This window comes from Bemisia tabaci, chromosome 3, assembly GCF_918797505.1.
Source record: "Bemisia tabaci chromosome 3, PGI_BMITA_v3".
NCBI lineage: Eukaryota > Metazoa > Arthropoda > Insecta > Hemiptera > Aleyrodidae > Bemisia > Bemisia tabaci.
In genome coordinates this window covers 23,079,825-23,104,860 of record NC_092795.1, presented here as the reverse complement: position 1 = coordinate 23,104,860, position 25,036 = coordinate 23,079,825, and the positions used below count along the sequence as shown (strand labels likewise).

Sequence of the window (25,036 nt, the reverse complement as noted above, 5' to 3'; positions counted from 1 at the left end):
CCGAAAGTAAAAGCTTCCTCCTATCACCAAGAGGCCAGTGGAGGGTATCTTGTCTCCGCTCCTATTATATACGGAATCATGCTAACCTAACCTAACCTAACCTAACCTAACCTAACCTAACCTAACGCGAGCAATCACCAACCTACGTAATCGGTTATTGACTTCATTTTTCAAGGGCCTTACAATCACAAGAAACTCATGGTAAGTCCAATTATTTTAACGTGACGCGAAGGAAGCATGCGGCGGGTCTCAACAGTAGCCAGTGGGCAGGCCCCGTCGAGTACAGGCAAATCAAAGGCCCTCCCTGTTCCCTAGACACAGGGCCCGCTCCGGCCGGCGCGGTGCGGCGCGGCGTGGTGTAGCGTCGCGGCGCGCGTCCTGTCAGTCTCGTTTCGTTCTCGGAAGCTCCGTCGGCGTCGCGTCGCTTCCTGCTGCGCGCAGCCCGGAGCGGCGGCGGCCACTTTCATAACAACTTTCGTCGCGGATGCGCTGAATTTTTTATGAAATATTTCTCGAGTCGCGCCCAGGACGCGCCGCGCCACGCTCCTCACGACGCACATTTCGTGTGACGAATTTTTCGCCGGCTGGGCCCGTTTACGGAATGTCGTCCACTTGCTACGCCGCACCGGTGTCGACGATGCGCCGTTTCCTCGTGAGCGATGGATGGTGTTGAGCGCCCGTTTTCAAATCTCCCGGGCTCCCGCAAGAGGCAAGTACTGCCGTGCTAAGTAATGACGTATGAACTTTCAAATGTTGCCGAGTCTCTCGCGATTAATTTTGTATTTTTTGATGGTAGTTGGGAATATTATTTTTTTAAATTTTCAGATATTACAGATAAAATTGCGACTGAAATTTTCTGAAAAAATCGATAGAGAAATATTCACAAATTCCTCTGACAGTCCGTGTTTTGCCCAAAGAAATCAGGCAACGTCTGATGGCTCATACGGCGTTCTTCCTTGGCAGAGCAGAGTAGGAGTTCTTTACCGGTGGAGTTTTCTACGTCCACGCTAGGAAAAAAGCATCTCTTCCCCTAAAAGTTTAAGTTTTGCGTATTTATTATCAATCCTTGAGACTTCGAAAAAAAAGGAAGCATCAATATTTTTAGTTGAAGTGCAACAAAATTTACGGCATGACAAATTGTCGCTCCTCTGACGTAAGGGCGTACCTCTGTTACCACATGCGCCCAAAGAAACATTGAAATATACGGAGCACAGGGTTTACGTGGAAATCGAGATACGTCCTCACGTCAGGTGAGCGACAACATTTGGAGACGCATAAGACTGCAATTCCTAACAGAAAACTATTGCTGGCCGCGCGGAGAATGTTTTCTGGCCTACCTTAAACATTGAAGGGGAATAGGAAAAATGCAGCCACCATAATACCCATTCCTTTCTTCGCGTAAATTTTTCCCTCTCTGATTGCTCGGTCAAGAAACAACGCACCGCTTTTCCTTAGCCTGGTTAAGGTAAAACGGCGTTTGAGCAGTCGGAAGTTGCCAAATTTCATCGTACAATTTTCTCTTTAGAAACGCTTTAAGTACGTTTTAACATAATATGCATAACATTTTGAATTATAGAAAATGATTCGGAAACAATGAAAACTATTCGACTTTTTATCAGCCAAAAGGCAACACAAAATGTTCGCATAAGATGACGTTCTTCCCTAAAATGCGCAGTATTAGAGGTCAATGAACAACACTCATAACTCCCCTCAGTCCAGTCCTACACTCTTCGGCCATAATTTCTCGTTAGACCCCCCAATTTGAATATGCCGAATGGCTACGCACCTCCCACCCCCTCGGCTCTTCTCCAGATCTGCCATTGACTATCGATGAGGGAAGCTCTTGTAATTTAGCTTCCATTTGCGTTACGGCAAAATGGCTTCGCATAGTTCTCAATGATGCAATAAAGCTTTTAAGCACTGCTGCGTTTCAAGGTTTGGAAGTTTTCAATCAGAACCAGAATAACTGCAATAATGTAGCCTTACTTACCCTGTTTTGAGGTGGCTCTGGTTTAAACCGTTCCTACACATTACTTTGCAAATTGAATTTGCCCTTTTTTGCTGGTTTTGTGATGCTTTGCAACACCTTACCTATCATCCTACAAAAGTAAAAGTTTTCGGCAATAATCGCACCCCAAACCCTCGACAGCTGGAGCCGAGATTTTCAGTCATGACAGACATTCAGTCACCCAAATTCTATGATTCTGCAACAAAGGTGGTATACCTTTTAAGTTTTCAGCAGTTTTCTGAATATCAAAGACCAAGACAGAGAATCTTGTCCTCAATTACTGAGACTATTGGGGTTGGGGTGAAGATATTGCCAAAAAATGTTTCACTGCTAATAGCCTCTCGTCGCGGAAAGAAAGTGTTAGGGGTTATCCCGTAAAATTATAAGACTACCCAATCAATTTGTTGGATGTTACGGGCATTTGCAATTAATTGTGGCAGTACCACAACATTTGGATTAGTAACTTAATTTATTGGGGTTAAACCGCAATTATTTGGGGGCACTACCACAATTAATTGCAAATCCTCATATCATCCAACACCCTGTCTTTTTTTCCCCCGTGATTCTTTTTAGACCTTCCGACTCTGGCATTTCGCTGAACATCCCCATAACATCCCTACTAAGAATCTCATCTGAAACTTCTTTCGACGGCTTCTTCTCCATCATCCTTCCACCACGATCTCGCACCAAACAAGCAACTCGGCCGTGACCTCGAACACACTGTGACTCTCTACTCCCATAATCTCACCAATTTCGTACGGGAATGAATGAGATACCATTACAATATTCGATTCCTGCATTTGACGGAGGTCTAAATCTATTCTCTCACCTGGTGCCCTTTAGCAGACGTATCAAATTTCGGAGGACCCGAGAATTTGAGAAAGAGAAAGTCTGGATGAATATATTGAACTTAACGAACCAAACGTTAACTCACAGACGCATAGACGTATCATCGAAAAATGACAGTGAAACCGGGCTCCGACGCGGAATAATAAAAGTGTCAAAAGTATCATTAACATCATTATTTGCCTAATGATTTTATCAGCGGCTGCTAAGGCCCAGCGAATGAATCCAGCGTTGTCAACTTTGGCGATGGAATTACTGAAGTCTCTCGGATTTTTAAGCTTGATCAAAACTGATACGTGGATCCCTCGCGTGGAAATTTTGGAGTATAAATTGGTATTGAAAAAATGAACTTAGAAAATGAATCCAGCGTTTTTTTTTCAATGAAATTACTTAAGTCTTCCGTAGTGTTAGGTTTGATCAAAACTGATACATCGATCCCTCGCGTGGAAATTTTGCGTTATAAATTGGTATTGAAAAAATGAACGATCAATTATTTTTGGATCTAAGTCAAACGTGGTGTACGGTTTTCAAGGTTTATTTGGAAAACGCTTCAGAGCACATGGCTGTGCTTGCGATGAATATATTAAACACATTCTCGCTAAATAGTGAGTACCAAGTAAATTTCTAACTTTTATTTGGCAAATTTTTGCCTGTCTGTGGACTATTGCACAACCTTTCTAACTCTAGAATTCCCTTGACTTAATAGACTTATTTTGAAGGCGTCATTTTTATCAAGTATCTATTGGTTTTAATAAATAAAGGACTTGCTAACGATAAATTTAAATAAAAGTTTGGATTTTTCAGCGATCTTTAGACGTAATGGTCTTATGAAACCATCGGGGTTTATTTCAGGAGTGAAGCATGGTCAATGGCCGTTAAATCGTACTTGGTCACAGCCATATCTACATTACTTTGATTTATGCCACTGCGTCCAAAACCGCGGGGGTAACATCTGATCCCTCTCGAATGGATTTATTCGTAAAGAGAATTTTCATCATGTTAGACGACCCTCCATTCCTAATCAAGTGACCAACTGTGAAAACCACAAATGGTAAACATGTTTCGTAAAGTTAGAACACTACTCTGTCAAAGAAAAAGAATAAAAAATAAGCAACAAATTGGCAAACGTGGATAAGCTCTTCTTCACAATTTTGATTGGAATTCCGTCCACACAGCAGCCAAATTTTGCCGTAAAATTTATTTCCTGAATTTTAACTTTGTGATCACTTACACTGGTCATGATCACTTAATGATCCATATTGATTATGCGTGCAGGTTTGCGCTAAAAAATTTACTCTTTTAGCCGCAGTTGTGTGCTACAGACCATTCCTTCAGCACTAGAGGGCACGCCCCCTAACCGCCTCGTGGTCCAACCCCTGAAGCGCCCTGCGCCTCAGGAGTTATTATGCGTTATATAGGCGTTATGCGTTACACTTTACTCTCGCTATTTTATATTAAGGAGTATGATATTTGGCTTTTTCTCTATCCTCACTTTATGCTTACTAGATGAGAGAAAAAACCCTTCATTAAAGTGTATTGATATAACTATTCTTCCGTGCTAAGGAAAAACGCCGTATGAACATTTGAGAGTTGCCAACTTTCTTCTCACAAAATAATTATTTTTGAAGAAAGTTATCAATAATTTTCCATGAAATTTTCAGGAACTTAAGGTGAAACTGCCAACAAAATTATCTGAAAAATTGGAGAAAAAATATTCACAAATTTTCCAGGAAATTCGTGATTTCCCAACGGAAACGCGGCAACTCCCGAAGATTCATACGGCGTTTTTCCTTAGCACGGCGCAGTATTAAGCCCCACAGAAGCCGGTGGAGGTAGACCAATCCGGCAACAGCGCGGGTTCCCTCGCGCTAATTTTATGAGTGCCGAGCCAAAAAACCGAAAGCATGCGAAGTGATGACCTGAAACGTGATTGTGGCGTACCGAATCCTCGTTTCGGAGGATCCGAGACCATTAGGGCTAATTCGGAATCGCGATCACGACACGGAGCTCCTTACGATTGCATTCGCTTTTGAAGTTCGGCCCGGAAGGAGCCGGAAGGGGAGACAGTCGATGGTAGCGATTCGTTCGACGCCACGATCCGTCGAAAGAATGATTATCCGTGGGCTCGTAATCGACACGTTATCGATAGCTTGTCGAATGTCCTTGATCGACAAACAACATCGCAAAACGGAGCCTGGAGTATGAGGATACTTCGCTAAAGGATCATTGAAGTTCTAAAGTCATATCATCGGTTCCTTTAGCAGCTATTTTTATGCAGGGTGGCTTCATACAAAAAGTCTAAAAAGTCATCGGCCATTTAGATCGCATTTAGCAATGAGGAACCAGCGCGATTACAATGTTGTAAAAATGTTTTTTTTTTCATCATTATCCAAGAAATCTCCCAGAATAGCAAATAGTTTTGGCTTTCCCCCCAAAAATTGTTAAATTTAAAGAAAAATAATCGTGTAAGTTTCAATACTGTATAGATATTAAGTCTTTTGAAAAGAAAATAAGAAGTTGCACCACTTGGAGAACACTGTAATGGCGCTGGCTCCTTTTTGCAAAATGCGATCTATTTCTCCTCATTTTGAACGCATGAATGTTCCAAAAATGAATTTTAAGAACAAATGTCTCTTAGATAGTTTATTTTTGCGCATCGAAAGTTTCAATTCGGTGCATATTAAGTAGAAATGTTCTAAGGGTAACCCACCCTTTTTTGGAATACAATTCAAGCTATACACGAATACACGACCATAAAAGCCCAAATTTCTAATGCGTGGAATTTATTCTACCTTTAGCTTCAAATGACGCTCCTGGTCATAACATCAAAATTAGATGAAAGTGCAGTTATTATGATTCTTATTTTTTGCACTGTCGCACCAAACAGGAAAGTTTAGTTATTTTGGCTCTTTTTTTTTGCATTGTCACCAAACAGTCTTCTTGGACTTTGCTTCCGGTAATGTTAACGGGTTGTGCAAAGGATACACTCATTGGAGGATTCGACATTATTTTTTTGGATAAATAACGAAATAATTCATTGAAAACACAGCAAACACGAGTTTGAGATAAACTTTTTTGTCTTAAAATTTATTTAGAACCCTTGAAACCACTTCGGATGCTAGTTTAGGGATGGAGAAGAATACCAAAGTACCACAACCACCGTCTTTTTGTAACAGGCTCGTAGCAAGCAAAATGCCCTCATGCTCCTTCGGAAAAAACACACGGTATGAAAAACTTGAGAAAATGCTTACTATGCAATATCAAACGGAAAAACTACCTCCTTCTAAAATCGAATGAAGCTTTTGAGGTACCTCTATTGCGTGAGGCACGGAAAAAAATGGATTGCTGACTTAGCAATTAAAGTGTTAAAAGATGTGTCCGACATGTTATAAATGTACATTTTACAATAGTGAAAAGCTAATATACTCACGGGAGTAGTTAAATTATCATTTTTCTATCGTAAAATGTACATTGAAACATGTCGGACATTTTTTTAACTACAAGATTGTTGAATCAGCAATTTTACTTCTTTCTGTGGGTGAACCCTCAGTGTCCCATTATTTCTTCTGCTTCATGGCATACTGAAGGATGAGGAAATCTCATTAGAAACTTTAAAATATAGAAATTTCCACATTTTCATGACTACAAGGGTCTTTTCGGGTGAAAGGGGGTGAGGGAGGCAGTATTTGCATCTACTCCTTACGAGAGCCCAGAGATCAAATACGGTCTCATTCGGCGGGCAGGCCCACAGGACCGGGCCCACCTCCCATATACGCCTATCGTGAGAACACGTGGTGATTAAAAAGTTTAAGAAACTGAGGAGCCACGTGTTCCGCACAACTTAAAAGGATTACGATGCAAATATAACCGGGAAACCTGGTAAAAACGTTTAAAATGAAGCAGTTTTAACTTTCACTATTATAGGAAATGAGCAGATTATCAACAAATTAAAAAAAAATTATATTTTTCCAAAAGCCCGTTTGAGTCGATCTCGTGAGATAACTTTGATCAGTACCTAACTATGCACTGCTCAGTTTGCCTTTTAGCGGCTCTGGTGCTTGCACTAGAGCTGCTATTCCGGACGGTCCCAGCTGGGGAGTATCAACGGACCATGTTACATTGGAGAGACCGCGTGTTGGTTGATGGGAATCGGCGCCATTTTCTGCTGTTTAGGGGGGACTGATTTTATTTTAATTGATATCTTTTTCCTGTGAGCGAATGCTATGTTGTGTAGTGTATTTTTGGAATCATGGTGATACTGTCAATAATTCAAAACGGGTCTGTGCTTTAATCTCGCACTGAAAAAAATGTACTTTACGTTTAAAATTTGAAAATTCAAATCTATAAGTTTTCGCGCTTTTTTCGAAGAATGCCGTGGTTGGAGCTTCCTAGTCATACTACTCGACATCAGCTGATAGCAAACAAAGGTTACCAAGGAAACCGTAAACGCGTAACAACTACCTACCGTCGCCAGAGCCGCTTTCCGACGCGAATGCGTTGGAGCTTCCTGCTTGTTTTGTTTTTAGTTGGACTGAGGAATTTTTACTTTCTGGACTCTGACAATAAAAGCAGTAAATATGCATGAGTTGATGTCATTTTCAACAATACAGCAGCGAGTCCACATTATTCCGCTTGATGGTCGTATTTTCTGATGTTGTATGGGTACTTTTTTTTGCCAACTTCTAACCTTAAAACTTGCCAGTTATTTGTCGAAAAAGTAATCATAAAAGCATGTCGAATATAGCACCCACAGTTGTTTCACCTCACATCGAAAAAATACTTCAAAGTAGAATTCGTTGAATTGTAATTATTATCCTAAGTATTTCTACGAGTTCCTATTTAAACTGATTATTGGCACTTTTACCAGACCTGGTGGACTTTCTGAATAAAATCGTCCAATCACTGATTGGACGATGTTAGTTGTGCCTGATTGGCAATCAGGCACAACTATACCAATGCTCTTTAAATTTTGTGGATGGTTTTTTCTCGGTTACACAGCAGAGTAATACATTCTGCCGTGGTAAGGAAGAACGCCGTATGAACATTCGAGAGTTGCCAAATTTTCCATCATAAAACACGTATTTTTGACGACATTCTTGGATATTTTTCCTTGAAATTTTCAGATATTTTAGATTAAGTTGCGCAAAACACTGTCTGAAAATTTTGGGGGAGAATATACCCAATTTTCCCAATAAATTCGGGTTTCATCGAAGGAAACTTGGCAACGTCTGAAGGCTCATACGGCGTTCTTCCTTAGCACGGCAGCATTGCCGCCAAAACCTGAAAGCGTCAATCCAACGTGATATTTACCCCTTTTTTCGTTGATTTTATCGCTTTGAAATCTACGGTACTGCGCTCTTAACCGTAACCAAATTTGAATGTTATACACGAATTTAAAGGATCATCAATATCCTCGAATTAAGGTAGACAGCTGGAACAACCATGGGCAGCCGCACGAGGGGGTCTAAAGTGGCTCAACGGATCAGGGTAAGTCGGAAAAAAGGCGCTAAGGGATGTTATTCACACCGGCGTTTTCCCGGGGGGCGTCGAAGGGAGGGAAAGCCCGAAATGGATAAGGGACTTACCTCGTGACTTATGTCCGGTTCCGATTCGAAAAGTGAAGACGCGCGCAAGCTCGCGGTGAAACGGTCACTGTCAAGTACAAGGCCGCGCAGTGTTGGGAATTGAGGTCACTACACCTGTATATATACGCTCATTTCTCTCTGTAACCACGCCGGAACCCCCTCCCCCCCGGTGTGCCCCCCCCCTTTTTTTACGCGTGCCGTCGCTCGATTTGTACTCACTTTCAGCCCGTGCCCCCAGTCTCACCATCCTCCGAGGGTGACGTAATCTTCGGGTGGATGAAAGTAAAAGGGTGCGGTATGCGGTAATGCTCTCGGAAGGATCTTCCACATAAAAAAGGAAAGTAAAATAAAATCCAGAAAATAAATATATAAATAAATTAATAAATTAAATAAATACGTAAGGGTGATTTCGCGATAACTGGAATACTTTGTCGCCGTAACAGACAAAACATTTTTCGGTTATATTTTTAGTAGAAATGATAATCACTCGAATTTTTTCGCATTAATCTTCAAAGGGTTACGTATTATAACGCTTTCTAATGATTTATTGCTCCACTTCTCAATTAATATCATGTAAATTCCGAAAATGTGCTGTCTGTTACGCGGTCAGCGTAACAGACAACTCATTGTCGACCATTTATAAATTAAAATTGAAAAGTAGAGCAATAAATCTTTGAAAAGCGTTATAACACGTAACCCTGTGTAGATTCTTGCAAAAAAAATCGAGTGATTATCATTACTGCTAAAAACATGAACGAAAAATGTTTTGTCTGTTACGGTGACAAAACTATTCCAGTTATCGTGAAACCACCCGTCTATTTACAAATAGAAAAGAGGAAAATCCTACTCAAGTGGTGGAAAAAAAAGAAGATCAGAATAAGCAGTGAGTCTACTCCGAAAATGAAGAAAGACGACTTACGTCGTATCTAAGTAAGGGTTTAACTTAAGCCATTTTAGAAATAATTTGTTTTTACTAGTTTTTTGGAACGCATAATCTCATTCCTCGTTTTACTCGACCGAAGTATTTTGTCCGCTGAACTAAAATTCAGGAAATTGAGTATCTCTACTCAATGAGCAGTTTGAGCAGACCGATTTATTTCAAAAGGAGGGACTAGTGGTGCCCATTTAATGGAAAGTCCATAAGGTCACATCTACTTGGCCAGGGACTAGAAGTAGAGGAGGAGGCCAGCCAGACCTTTATTCTATGAAGCCCTAGCGGTCCGATTATTGGATCTATGTCGATACGACAAGACAATGCATAACCCTATCTTAATCATGTAATATATCGCATTTCGATATCTTATCGTGCAGCTTTAAACTTTCAGTAATCAGCAGGTCATAAACTGGAAACGGAGGCCAGCGGAGCATTTTTTGAGTAAACTTTATCGCCCCTGGAACGTTACATTTCCTTAAGAAGTTGATCAATTTTTGAGTTACTCCTCTCAGAAGGATGATTAGTGCATCCATTTTTCTATTCTGTGAGCAAATAATTTATGTTGCGTGCAAGAATCAGCAGAAACGTGTAAAAATATTTTACTGTACGTCTTTTTTAAAAAAAAATAATACATAACTTCTCTCTAAAACAAATACACTAATCGTCAGAAAAAATTTGGAAAATGATGAACGGCTATACGACGTTTTTCCTTAGCATGGCAGGAAACATAAACATACAGAGGCAATATATAGTTTAGAAACCATGCACCAACATTCGAGCAATTTAATCGAGTGAGGCAAAAATAAAGCTCGGAGGTCAACGATTCTTTCCGACCGATACTGATCGATGAGCAACTTGTTGAGTGTAAAATTTGCCAGATGATGAATTATGATTACCCTGGTAAAAATCGGCGATAAGAGCTGCGTTTCAAAATACCATAGGAATTCTTGTAGCCGGCTAAAGAAGGCTACAGAAAATCATATAGCTGGCTGTAGAATGCGGAGAAAATCATACGGCCGGGCTATACGAAGCGATAAAAAATGATGCAGCCGGGCTAAAGTTCCTATCGCCGGGCTTTACACTGTATCGCCTGGCTGTTGCTTTTTCGCCATCGATTATAAAATACTATATGAAATTGTGTAGAAATTCGTGTGCTTTGGAAATCATTAAGTTTGATACGGAACCACCCTAATATTTACAAAACATACGTTATATTTTCCTTTAATAAATATTTTTTTTCATCAATTAAAACGAGAATAATCCATACAGGATGTGCAAACATTTCAAAAGCATGAGTTGAATAACGCTGACTCCGCCAGATCAAATGTTAAGGTACGGAACCTTAGGCGCGTCTGGACGCTGCGTCCAGACGCCGATAAATCTGTCTAATGATTTTTGCGCGGGGACGGCACCTTAGCGGCGAAGAGACGCTGCGGAAAACGCCGATCGAGGACGCTCCGATCTGTCGCGAACAGATCGGAGCGAAGATGCCGAGAAATTCCGCTCAGTCCGCTGCCTTTCCTACCAATTTTTGAATGTGTTTAGTTTGACAAACCCACGAATCGATCACAAAGGCCGTGAATTGATCGACAAAAGCCGCGAATCGATCGAAAATTCCGTGAATCGATCGACAAGAGCCGTGGATCGACCGACCCACCCGTGAATCAATCGACAAAAGCCGTGGATAGATCGACAAACCTGTGAGTCTATCGACAAACCTGTGAATCGATCGACAAACCTATGAGTCGATCGACAAACCTGCGAATCGATCGACAAACCTATGAGTCAATCGACAAACCTGTGAGTTGATCGACAAACCCGTGAATCGATCGACCAAGTTGTGAATCGATCGAATTACGTCGATTGGTTCACGTTTTGGTTTTTCGATCGATTCATGTCGATTGACTAGATACCGGTTTTCCTTTTAATTGTCAATCATTTCTCGTCTATCGATCCACATTTTTTGTCGATCGAATCGACACCAGTTTTTTAGTAATTTGTCCATCGATTGGTGTCGATCGATTCACGTTTTTATTTTTCGGTCGATTTTTGTCGATCGAATCCACACCCTCCTAAAAAAAAGCGCGTACAGCCATTTTCGCGGCCCAGAGCATACTGTCCGATCAACGAAAATTCGAGAAATTGACGGCGGACAGAGCGGAAAAAATCCACGGATTCCGCTCCTAAGGTGCCGTGCTCTAAAATGTGAGCGTCTTCTCGCCCTCGACTCGGTAGCAGCATTTTCCGCCGGCGTCCAGGACGCCGCGTCCAGACGCGCCTAAGGTTCCGTAGCTTTACAGCCTAACACAAAGCGGAGCGGCGACCCAGTGGCGCCTACAAACCTAACAGGGATACTTCACGCATTGCGCAACGCCTGAAGTATCCCTGTTGGGTTTGTAGGCGCCAATGCGCGTTTCTCGCTGGCTGCCCGCCTTCCGCAATGCAGCGTGCCACGGCGCTTGAAGCAACTATTTCACACCAGAGGTATTGCACAGTATCATACGAAACTGAAGGCGCTCTAATATATTAGGAATGGCAGGCATCCATCAAAAGTACGGAGCTTTCCTCGCAAAATAAATCAAGATACTACAGCTCAAAAAAAGAGCAGTGGTCCAAAAACTCACTAAGTCCTAGCATCCGTAATTTGTGACGTTCAGCATACACGTTATAGCCTGGCTGTGAGTTGCTTAATCACCATCGGCTATAAAAGGCTATAAGAAATCGCGTAGCCGGCTATAGAAGCTATTGGAAATCTTATAGCCGGCCGTAGATCTATGGTATTTTGGAACATAGATTCTACTGCCAATTATTACCAGGGTATAGCAGTGAGCATTTTTGCGAAGCGAGTTTTTACAAATTCTGTTAGGCCTGTTAAATAAATGGACTGCATTTTGCAATTAGACACGGCAATTTCTGGGTCGTGTCAAAAGCAGCATAAAGCAATAAGTTTCCCCATGCAGCAGGCCGATTCTTGAAATTTTATGTTTATCGGGCGGACATAGATGACATAGGTGAAATGGCGGAGTGTGATTGGTCGGCTTTGTCTTGCAGAACTCGGGTAGAATGGGCACCATGGGAAACTCGTGCCTTTAGTTTATCGGTAATTCCATCCGATGTAGGTACGACAAAGCAGCGATAGAACACAGCCAACCAAGTAGTATTTAATGCAAAACATGGACATCCATAAGTCACTTTTTAAAATATATGGACGCATTCCTGTCAAACGGAACTATGTGCATTAATACATGAGCCCTAAGACCTATGAGAATATATACATAATAGGGCTCAAGTCATAATGCACATAGTCCCATTGGCAGAAATACGTCCATATTGTCTCTGGATACATATTAAAAATGCCCTCATTGAGCTTAGCATGGTTAAAATAGCTCTCTTACACTTTGCTCAGAGTTTGCCGATGGGAATCGCATCCAGGCTTGTGCGATCTTCACAGAATTCCCCTTGGGCCGTCTCAGACTTCACGGAACGGTTGAATCATTGTTGCCAGATTGTGCTGGAAATTCAGGACATTTCTCAATTATACTCAATGTTAAATTTCCAGATTTTTTCACACAATCTGGCAACCTTGGTTGAATGGTAGTAAGTGCTGCACTGATGCGGGGGAGGTGAGTGAGAGAATTCACTCAACTTCAAAGCGCTTTGTATCTTGGTTGTTATAACGACCACGGTCTCAATTCCGATCCGAAATTTGAAGACGGGAACGATTCGAAAAGTGAAGATTGGGACCGCTTCAAAAGCTTTGTCGGAGGATATCGAATGTTTGTTTTTTATGGCAATATGCACGAGAGCAGATTGGAAGCGTTCGTAAATGCGCGTAACACTGGAAAAAAAACGCATGGGACCAAGAGTCCAGACTCTTAAAAACATCGACAAGAAAAATTACTCTTGATTCAATCAGAATCTAGCTTAAATCAAGAACCAAGCCTCTTAATTTAAGCGGATTTCGTTTTGATTCAAGCAAGAATCCGATTTAATCGAGAGTATTTTTTCTTGTCAATGTTTTCAAGAGTCTGGACTCTAGATCCAATGTGTTTTTTTTTTTTAGTGAAGTTAAATTGGTCCAGAAAACATCTGAACATACATACTATCGTGAAGCTCTTGAAACCGAAAAGGATTTGCGATAAAACCGCATCAAAACAAATAAAGGTTATTGTTTTAAACTTCCGCAATTTCGTTGTTCAAGATGAATAGGGGTGGGATGTAATGAACCTGTGCTGGTAGAGTAAATCGGATCACAAAGAGTGGCGAGGCGTGAATTGCGATGTATCGATTGTTATGCCATTTAAACCTATTAATTAATAAGGTGTTACCCTGTTTATCGATCCTTTTCCATAGGTTTAAATGGCATAACAATTGATAAATCGCAAAGCACGCTACACCACTGATCACAAAAGTCGAAAATGATATCGTTTTCGACATCATTACCGACATTACCGTCTTGTGGTCATGTTTAAAAGATGACAAAAGGAGGTACGCCAAAAAAGATATTTGATTGGGTTCCGTATGGGAGACTGCGCGTACCATCACAGGTTTGGCAATCCTGCGGACCCCAGCTGGTTGCCCCTGCCTCAAAGGGGATTTTTCGAGATGGTCACTGTCTTTTAGGCATATGAACCAACCATTGAGAGGGCAAATTGGTCTCCCAGCCGTAGTGGAGGCAAACACTCAGGGTGCAAAAATGATGATAATCTGATAATAACTTCGTATCCAAGCATGTAAGTTTAACAATCCTAGTTATGAAGTAACAGAATTAGGTAAGGTAAAATCGGCATTTCAGAATAGTTACAAAATATGTGTGTGTATTTGGGATGCTAGCCTATTAAAAGTTCAATAGAATTGGTGTATTAGTAGAAGAGGATAACGTCTCTTGATGACAGATTTTCAAAATTTTCAAAACTATTTTACTTAAATGCCTTTAAGAAATATCATTTTGACGTCCACAAATGAAAATTTTACAGAACATTCTGAGAGGCTTCGAGAAATCTACATATTTATAGCATTAAGCTGAACAGCCGTCTTCTGAAAGAATAAAATATGACAGGACATTTTGCAACTGTCAGAACCCAAAAACTTGGTATATTATATTGTAACAAAATCAATGTATGACGTCACATAGAGACAATTCTTAAAAACTGTTCAAGTACAAATGAAGTCACAAAACTAGCATTTTTCTTTACTAAAATATTTTAGGTGGATGGGTGGATGGACGATAGTAAAAAAACACACGTTGTTATTTACAAATAAAAATATGTATTTAAAAATAAATAACATGAAAACTATGTGATGAAGTAAAGCATGAATGTTTGAACGGACGAAAAATTTTTCGCCGTGTAAAAATGAAATAAATTGTTTTTATTTTCTGAGACCATCGAAAGTGATTTTGTAATTATAAATATAACACGAAATCCTAGTAATAATTTGAAACCTCTCACAAAAAAACTCTTTAAAAAGCCTCTACTCTTCATCAATATGACCGGATTATTTTACATGAAACACGTTAGTTACAGAGAAAGTGAGCAAATGAAGCGAGGAATGTAATATATCGATATCTGAGAAAATAACTTGTGTAACTTTTGATATTGCTTTTTAATTTTTATTTATATCCAAATTTTGCTCCATAAATTTATAGTATTTTTTATCAGGTAACTGAAGGAGTGAAACCTTCCTATTTCTTGCCTGCATAGGTGATGCATTAATTTAAGGAAAACAATACTTAAATACCTACTTACAAACTAACATGTACAAAATGTAATGATATGATTAAAAAAATTACGTTCTTTTTTTCAGATCACAGAACTCAAAAACTCATTGAACGTTCACACAGTTGAATGAATTTCTATGTACTACAGAGACATATAGATTTATTGTTCACACAGCTGAATGAAAGAGAGTATTACTCTTCTCCGGCATGAACTGAACACAACTTCGTTCAATAATAGAGGCACTAAATAGGTCTTGAATGCGAAAATATTAGTGTACCAAAAATATTTTGGTTGACATTCTGTGCCGACATGATAAGAGGTGTTCCACAAAAGTGGAGTCATCCAGTCTTGAGGCAAGGGATGTTAAACAAAGTAAACATGATCTGCCTTTTTGATATAATTCATGATGGAAAATGGATGATGAGGTTATATGAAATGGGCCTGATTACAAAGTTAAGTAGAATTTCTTGCGGTGGAGATAGTATGCGAATAGGATCCAGAGAGAGAGACCCCACAAGTTTTCGGCGAGCTGAATGGTATGCGTGTTCATCTTCCCCCATATCCAGTGCCATGGGAACATCTGATAGCACAGAAAGTGCCCGATGTACAGGAATGTGGAATTTTTACCTAGAAAAATAGGAAAATGTAAAAAATTAGGAATTTATTAAAATTAGGAAGAATCGATTTCAAATTTACACCGAAAAAAAGCCAGGTCGAGCAATAGTGATATAACGGACTCAATGAGCAAATACTGTAAATGTAATAGTATTTAACAAAAGTATGGTAAATTTTACCGGATGACTGGTTATTTTTACACTGCAGTATCAATGTGTCAAAAATCGGTCTACCATACTTCTAGTGTAGCCATACATTTTTCAATATATTTGAAGTTAAAAAATAAGGGTTTCTTGGAATTTTACGGGTGAAAGTTTATCACCTTTTTTTAGAAAATCATTTTGTAATTTGAAGATCCCCGCGCAAAAGTATTGTTAAATTGTGATGAAGGGTGTGAAGAGTGTGATAGAAAAATAAACGTTTAAAAAAGTTCATGATTAGCTTTATCCCAATCATACAATAATTTTTCATTTTCATAGAACGAGCTTCTAGATTTGTTAAGAAAATAACAAGCAGATTAGAAAATATTAAACTTAATTTATACTTTGGCTTCAATACATGTAAAAATGAATATTGGTCTTAGCTTTTTGGATATATTTTTTGCAAATATTTTCTAGGTGAACGCGCAATGGACCCTCGGATTTGCAAAGTATTTTAAATGATTATTTATGTTAACCATAAATGACATAACTTGTGAGGGTGGAATTGATTATTACAATGTTAAAGATCAAAGTATGAATCAATTTGCAACACCGGAATATAAACCTTTTCGAAACCCGATTCGACTCTCTGAGATAATTTCCGAAAAACATTTCTCGATAAAAACTGAATAAGTTACCGCGAAAGTGTCAAGCAAAACATACCGGTGAAGCTGAATGGAGCGCCAGACCATATACGACTGTGGTCACAGATTATGGCCAAAATCCCCAAGAAGAAAAAGGCCAGCGAGGAAGTGATCAGAACGAATGACATAGTCCTGAAAAAACAAATAATGAGTATCGTTCCATTACGAGAGACACGCCAATAAGTTTCCTTTAAAATGCCAAAATCTTAAAGAAATAGTCAGAACTTACAAGGAATGTAATAAAAAATTACAAGAAGTTCGTACTTTATTACTGAGCTCAACAACAATTTTTAATATCTGCCCAAATTTTCTTGAAATAATTGGAATATTGGAACAAAAAAGCGAATTCAATGTTTTCAACCCCTTTGAAGGTTCTTGCAGTTCTTAAAGTTCTGTTCATTTAAATGCATGTGTAAAAACGGTCGGTAAAAAAAAAACCAGGCTACCTTACCCGCGGGCTATGGAATCCATCGACAAAACCGTAGACGAAGAAGTTAAAGAGATAATGAGTAATCCTATTGGAGGAATCAAGTGGTTGCAATAGACAAAGAGGGCGAGTAATAGACTTAAAACAGCAACCCTTACACTTGCCTTATTTCTCACCCTAGGCTTGCCTTATTTTATAATTTTCCACTCGGTCTATATCAACCACTAGTTTCAACAAATAGATTCGTGCAATTTTTGCTCTTTGTTTTCTTTGTCTATCGTCTTGTATATCAATTTCATTAATCAATTGCAGACTTTTATTGACAATAATGGGTTGAAATGGAGGAAATGAGTTGCCAACCCACCAGAATTGGCACTAGTGGAACCACGGATTAGAAGTCATCCTTCCTATGCGGAATAACAAACGTGATCCACCTTCATTTTGAGTGAATCGGCAACTATTTTGACACGTAGGAGCTGTTTTTGTTTAATCGCCTATATGAAGGCGAACAGTGATCCGAGCCGCAGACTGCGATGCAAAATTGGCGTAAAAGTGGTTTATATTGAAGCAATTAATGTTGAGGTTTAGAATGAGCAATATCGCACTGAATAAATGGTGTATTCCCTTTGATTATTCTGCTCTTCTTTTTTCAAGATTTTTTTTTTTAACATTTTTTAAGAGGGAGTGTCCAGAGATCACGTTAGCAGTTATGTAGAAAATAAATAATTTATCAAAGGAATTTTCTCAACGTTCAAACACTCATTAAGTACCGTTCCCTTACCAAGGTGACAAAATCGAATTACTTTCTTACATCAGGGAGTTAATGTAAATGTCATGAATCCAAACTCACCAGAGATCCTTTACTATTGGAATAAGGGGGTTACTCCAAGGGTAGTTCAACCCTATTCCGACCAAACCGCAAGTGAAACCCCACAGGAACCATCGTTTTACTTGAGATGCTACCGATTTTTGATGCAACAGAATGTAGCCAGCCTGAGCTCCCAAGAAAGTCTGGAATATTGCCAGGAGGGAACCTGAAAATTGAAAATGACTTTTATTGATACGAATCAAATCGGAACTGTAGAAATTTCACATTTGCTCTACTCGTAATTTGCTTGGATGCGTATGTTAGTCACGGGGAAAAAGAGGTAAGGGTTAAGTCCTATCTGTTGGATGATATGGACATTTCCGATCAATTGTAAAGGTGATCCAATTAATTGTGGTATTACCGATACTAACCCAAATGTTGCGGCACTAGCGCAATGAATTGGAAGTGTCCATATCATCCAACAAATTGGATTACCGCAATTTTAGGGGATAACTCCTATACTCTTTTTCTCCGTATGTGATATGCAATTCTGGATTACCCTTGCACGATAATTCTCTGGGAAGTTACACCAACAGGATACTTCGTTCTCAGTCAATAAAAACAATGAAAAAATAGTGTAATGTTGCAAAACAATTTGATATCAATTTAACAAGGAGCAAATCGTCTTAACTAGCGGGGTTACTTACGTCATTATTAGGGCACTCTGATTCGAATAATTAACTGTATAATTATCAAAGTTTACAGTGATTTTCGCAAGTTTTTTTTTCTGTTTCCTCTCTTCTAATTTTTCTTACCCTTCAAGACGACGATATTTTCTTTCCGTATAAAGTGTAACGCTACCAAGCATCACTCAGAACTAAGACTGGTACAAAGCAACATGAAGCCGAGTAACTTCAAGCGCAGTCAAGTGAAGAGGTTCTCTGCGCCTTCAACGAGGCAGCATGCAATAGTGGTGGCTTTGCAGGTCAACTTGCCGCAAGAGTGCGGCGCAGCGTCTAATTCGTATTTGACGAACTCGCTCGCTTGGTTGAGTAACTCTACTCCGATCGGCTGCTGGAGCTTGCCACTTGGCTTGACTTTTCCCCGATATGGCTTTAAAACTTTAGGAATATACTTCCTAAAGGAGTAAGGATCCTATGCTCACCGAGGGATTTTCAGTGAAGTTATTTTTATCGAGTTGGATCGTGAAAATTGGATTTCCGGTGGATTTTTATCTCAGTCGCAGTGTTGTAAAAAATACTTTTTTTTCTGCTGGTTTAATTGTTTCGTGTCTAGCACCTTCAGCCACCTTTAGACAATGTTTAGTGCCCGTAGACATCGTGGGATCTCCGATCAGATGTGAGATCAGATGTGAGAACCGAAGTTTTTCGGATGTGAGAACCGAAGTTCTTTGGATGCGAAAACCGAAGTACTTCAGACCTAAGAACTGAAGTTTCAGATGTGTGATCGAAACCTCAGCAGCTGGACCTTAAGAGTTCGAATGCTCAATCCGAAAACTTCAGAGATCCATATGACCTAAACTTCGGGTCCCACGCACGAAGTTTTTTTTCTCCGTGCATGCTCCAGGCTTTTCCAATTTTCAGGGATTAGGACCGAGGAGAATCTGTTTCAGCAGATCTACTCGTCAATTCCGTGAAAATTAGACGCCACCACCGGGATTCGAACCCGGGACCTATTGACTAAAAAATACTTTGCGATCAGTATACGTGCCAACGGAGAGAGTAAAGAAGCAATATAATCCGGCGATTACCTGCCCTCAAACGCGGACATTTTTCTTAAAACTGTTTTTTCAACGGCGAACTTTAAATTGCCACATTTCTGATCTAACTTGGAGTGTTTGGAAGCTCTTTGTTCAAAAATGTGTGTGATACGCACTTCTTTATGCTTTGATATAACTGTTCATGTTTTAGTTTTTGTAGAAGAAGTGCTAGTGCTCTTCTTCTATGGACAATCACTGATATCGATTAAAATAATTTTGCCATTTTTATGTTTGCTTGGAGTGAGAATACCAAGTTTACACGGAATATTACTATTCCTTTTAGTTTCTTTTCTGTCGGTAACGTAACTCTTTTTTGATGTTCGAAAATGATAAGAATAGAAGGGAAACTAGCGGGAAGAGCGAGAGGAAAAACATTCGAAAACTAAGAAGAAGGCAACAACGCTTTCTTATTATGAATCCTCAGGGGAAATGTTTTCAGCCGCAGCAAACTTATCAAACTAACAATGTCGTAAGTTTGTTTCATTAAATTAAAATTATTTATAAAAGCAAAATAAATATATTATAAAGATGAAGAACCACGTCACGACCTATTTCTATGATTGTTGAATCAAAATACCAAGGAGAATCTGAGATCCAGTCAGGTTCACATCATAAAAACAGATGAGTATCTAACTTTCTCATGAATGAATCAGTAAATGAATATCGCCATTCATTATATAGAGCATACTAATTTTTACGGCCTTAAGAATAGAAACATGGAAAAAATATAAGACAAGAGTGGAGGAAGGAATAAGGAGTAGAAGGGAAAAACGGGAAAAGGAATTATTTTTTTATATTCCTTCTTTTCTTCGTATGTGTCTGTTAATTACACATATTTATGCTGAAAAGGACTATATGCATAGAGAGTTTGCGAGCAACATAGTTCCTTTCAGAATTAAGGTGATTCGATGGACGTCATATTTTGTGTCAGAGCGGCATGCGATATATCGCATCAATTGGTTACATTTTTTCAGCTACTCGTCATTTTTCTCCAATTTTGAGATCGCAATTCTGTTGTCAGGAGACTAAAGCACTCACTTACCAATTTTAACAAAGAAATCCAACGTAATAAAGGCGTGGTTTTTTTTAGAGAGAAAGCATCGCATTCGATACTGATATCGAAACTGCACTCGAATGCGATGTTTTCTCTCTAAAAAAACCACGCCTTTATTACGTTGGATTTCTTTGTAAATATTGGTAAGTGAGTGCTTTAGTCTCCTGACAGCAGAATTGCGATCTCAAAATTAGAGAAAAATGACGAGTAGCTGAAAAAATGGAACCAATTGATGCGATATACCGCATGCCGTTCTGACACAAAATATGGCGTCCATCGAATCACCTTAATACGTCTCGTTTGGAAGATACGGACTTGAGTTTAAAAGACTCAGGTCAGACAGATTAGGGTTAATTCAATCCAATTAAGAGCGACCAAAACTGGGCTAATACTCAGTCCCTTTCTGAAGCGGGTCAGGTTAAAAACTCAAAAGCTCTCTCGCTCGTAAATTCACGAGAAACCGGGATCTCCCGAGAATCCACGATGCGAATCCGCCACCGATTTCTCGAGAAAGCTCTGTTAGTTTGATTTGCAGCCCCGGAAAAACGGGAACAACTTTTACAGATCGGCAGAATCCGGACGAGTCATTCGCTACCGAGCAGATGTTGGCGGGGATAATCGAACGGGACTCGCGAAGTTTCGGCAATAAAAGAATATTGAAATCGGTCACGCGGCGCTCGGAAGCGGAGCTTGGCGGGGGGGGGGAGGGGGGTTGAGTGCCTTGTCAAAATTATGAACTTCGTTATAGTTTCAATTCCCGCTTTTAATTAGAATTCCCGTCGGTCGTTATGAGGTACCCGAATGGTTCCCAGATTTAGCCGGTGAATGGATCCGGCTCCCATTCGTGCACCTAACTCGCCTCGATAGTGCTAATTGTTCATTACGCTTATTCGAATCTATGAATGGAATCGCGTGAATAAAATAAGAAGGACTTCGCTAGGGTTTCTTCGTTTTTTAGAATTGCGTTCTCACTAAATATATTCGGATTCGTCCTGCTGCGAGTTCCGAGTAAACCCACGTTTCCCCGAGAGCCGGAAGTGTAACTTGTACTTCTCTCCGAGGTTTCTCTTTGTTTGAACTTCTTTGCTTTTATTTATCTTGACATTATTTCTATTCTCTTCCGCGAATAGAGATTGATGCTCGTGCTGATATTCTCTCGGAGCTATTTCTGGACCCTACCGTGATTATTGGTGTCTTCCGCGTGGACGTTAAGGAGATTGTGAGCTTCCCCAAAAAATTAAGTGGAATTTTAATTTTCATTTTACATATTTAGGATCAATCGTTGAAACTTGCAGAATAGAAAAGTAGAGATGGCATGAAGATAATTGAGTGAATTGAAAATAATTAACCACAAAGTATGAGGCAAGACAATTTTGGATAGCTTGATACACCAATACTCAAATGAATTACTACGGCTGCCTAGGGGTCTTTTCTGGCATAAATTAACCACTGCCATGCAGTCATTAGTTGCTCATACTTACTGAAGACTCCCTCTGACTCCAAAGGTAGACCCTTGTAGACGTTGACCACTCCAGACCATGGGAAGATTCTCGTGTGTTCGACTCCCAAGATCGTCCTGTCAATGTGACCGGATATCCCTCCAGTGCAGTTCTTGTAAATCCCATTGTTTTGGATGCCACCAGGACCCATGTACCCTCTGAAAAAAATACATCAGAAAAGTTGAAATAGATTTCAAGAAATACACAGATTAGTAACACTTCACAAAGACATACATTTTTCAAAAATCTACGTTGCTCTGGCCTAATTTTGTCCGATTCGTCGTTTCCAATTTTAAATCGCGAATACATTTTTCTGAGAAATAACCACAAGTTTTTTAGAACATTTACACTTTATCAGAAGGAATCTGACAACTTCCGAACGTTCTTAAGACGTTTTTCGTTTTCATAACAGAATTGTCGGTTAGATTGAGATGGAAATGTTGCACGTGTGAGGAATTTGCGATTTGACTATTGATTCTTACGTAAAATTTCGCGAGAAACACGATGGTGCCACTGGTTTCTTCTGAAATCAACTCCCAAGCTCAAAAAAAGCTCTCAAGTCGAGGCCAAAATGAAGGGGATATCCCACGCTATCCTGAGAGTCCACCTCTACATCAAGACAAACTCTTCATGCAAAGATAGGGAGCAAATACATTGACAGGGCTGCCACTTTATTTGGGGACTCCAAAACTGAAAACACGGCATCACTGCTAATGTATTTGCTCCCTATCTTTGCATGGAGAATTTGTCTTGATGAAGCTCAGGATAGCGTGGGATATCCCCTCCATTTTGGCCTCAACTTGAGAGCTTTTTTTGAGCTTGGGAGTTGATTTTAGAGAAAACCAGTGGCACCATCGTGTTTCTCGCGAACTTTTACATGAGAATCAACAATCAAATCGCAAATTCCTCACACATGCAACATCTCCATATTCCCCGTCTTTCCACCCCGAATGCGCTTTGGGCGCTTTGGGGAAGTGATGATGTTAGGCGGTGGTTGAAATAGGTCGATCGTGTAGGCGGGGGCGCGCGACCACACGGAGTGGTTCTTCCCCCGCCTCCAGGAGTTGGCGGTCATAGTAAACATTGTGCATGTTATTGTTCCCGGGAAAGCGATATGTCTTCGTTCACGGGAAAACCACCTTAGTTGAACCGCGAATGGCAGAAAGGAACCAAGCCGCATCAGATATTGCCAACTTTAATCGGGCAATTCAATTTTTCATAAGAGAACGTTTGTGCGGATTCCTTTGAAAATTATCGGGAACTCACTTCGTAGTATGCAGAAAATTCCCTGAAGTCTGCATAAAATCCATGCAACCGTTTTCGCGTGTAAGATATTAAATTTCCCTATTAATTAAATTTGGCAATAGCAAAAGTAGCATGGTTCTTTTCTGCTTACGCGGTCCAGTTCACTGCGCACTGAAAAAAACCAACCGGTATACATTTTAAATGACAATAATCCATTTAGTGTGCGCAAAAACTCCATTTTAGTAACAAGTTCTTTTTATTTTTTAACTATCGATTCTCTGCCTTGTGATGGGGTCTTGGCCTTTGTACATCGGCACAAACAACTAAGCAAGATTAAAAGTACGTAACTCCGCACGTTTGAATAAGAGCGCCAAACACAGTGCGGTGGGCTTGGAATCTATAATAGCGCCTACAAGACTGAGTGAATACTTCATGCATTGCGCAAAACGCGGTACGGTCGGCTGGGTCGGCTCGACTTCCATATTAGCGCCTACAAGACCGTGTGAATACTTCACGCATTGCGCCAAATACAGTGCGGGCGGCTCTGTTGGCTTAGCGCTTTATTTTAAGACACCCTACATTGTCATTGGTTTGGATCCTATCCAAAATAATTTAGAATCCTGCGTGGTGCCTCGACTACGGTGGCAAGTTGGCTTCCAACTAGTGTGGTTAGTGTGGCTAAATGGTTGGTGGTTAAGTTTTTCCTCCATTTAAATTCATTAGAAATATCGATACTAGGTGAGGCAGGCTGCAGAGGAAAACCGGTGTTGCCAACTTTTCAGAATGGACCACTAGACAAGGGACAAAATTCAGCATTCTGATACATGTTTCTCGACCAAAATTTAACGTAGAACACAATTCACGCGACGAAAATTATTGAAATCGACTCCTAATCAAGATATTTAATGTTTCTTGACACGTGAATTCAAACCTCCCGCACATGAAAACTCAATGGTCTGCTTGAGTCAAACCGCACGTTACGTTACCGTGGCAGTCTCTGCAATACGGAAATATAGTAGCCTCAATCATGACGCTTTGGCTCAGCTATAGCAAATTGTTTACACTTTGAACGATCAAGGTTGAGAAAGGAACAGTGCTCAATTGAGAAGCCTGCCGAAACCATTGTAAGGCGCGATTTGACTCACGTAGAGTATTGAGTTTCTCGTGACCGAGCAATTCAAATTTCCTGTGACCAATGTAAAAATTGGACGTATTTCTGTTAAACGGGACTAAGTGCCAAATTGAGTTCCTTTTAAGGATTTTAGAATCCCGGATAGCGCGTTCTGTCAAACGTAACTAAGCGCCATGGAAAATCATTGCGAGTATACGACGGAACGAGCATCGCGTTCCGCAACTCCACCAATCCAAGCCCCCCGCTCCCTTCCTCCCCCTTTGACGCTTAGTTCCGTTGATAGAAATACGTCCAATTATAACGTTAATATCTTAGTTAGGAGTGGATTTCAGTAATTTTTGATGTAAGAATCGTTTTCTACATTAAATTCTGGTTCGAAACATGTATCAGAGTGTTTAAAATCGTACCTTGTCTGGTGGTCCATTGTCACTGCACGACTGTAAATCGTATATTTGCCGTGCGTAGAGTGTCTTTGGAGTAGCAACTCGCGGGAGTGGGGGCGTAGGGGCGGGGGTTGATTTTTTTCGGTTGGAGGTGAA

The 25,036-nt window shown here is 40.1% G+C and overlaps 2 protein-coding genes across 2 annotated transcripts in view; both read right to left on the bottom strand.

Annotated features, from left to right (window-relative positions):
• Window positions 1-8,533, bottom strand: part of LOC109029941 (uncharacterized) — an 89,868-nt gene extending 81,335 nt beyond the window's left edge. The window contains exon 1 of the mRNA XM_072298035.1: window positions 8,440-8,533. The gene's annotated coding sequence lies outside the window, so the exon portion shown is untranslated. The remainder of the gene's footprint in view (window positions 1-8,439) is intronic.
• A 6,085-nt stretch (window positions 8,534-14,618) lies between these two features.
• Window positions 14,619-25,036, bottom strand: part of Hgsnat (Heparan-alpha-glucosaminide N-acetyltransferase) — an 84,281-nt gene continuing 73,863 nt past the window's right edge. The window contains exons 11-14 of the mRNA XM_019040691.2: window positions 22,103-22,278; window positions 17,830-18,013; window positions 16,572-16,684; window positions 14,619-15,720 (exon numbers count right to left, since the gene is read on the bottom strand). Of these exons, the coding sequence (XP_018896236.2) occupies window positions 15,539-15,720; window positions 16,572-16,684; window positions 17,830-18,013; window positions 22,103-22,278 (655 nt within the window). The 3' untranslated portion in view covers window positions 14,619-15,538. The remainder of the gene's footprint in view (window positions 15,721-16,571; window positions 16,685-17,829; window positions 18,014-22,102; window positions 22,279-25,036) is intronic.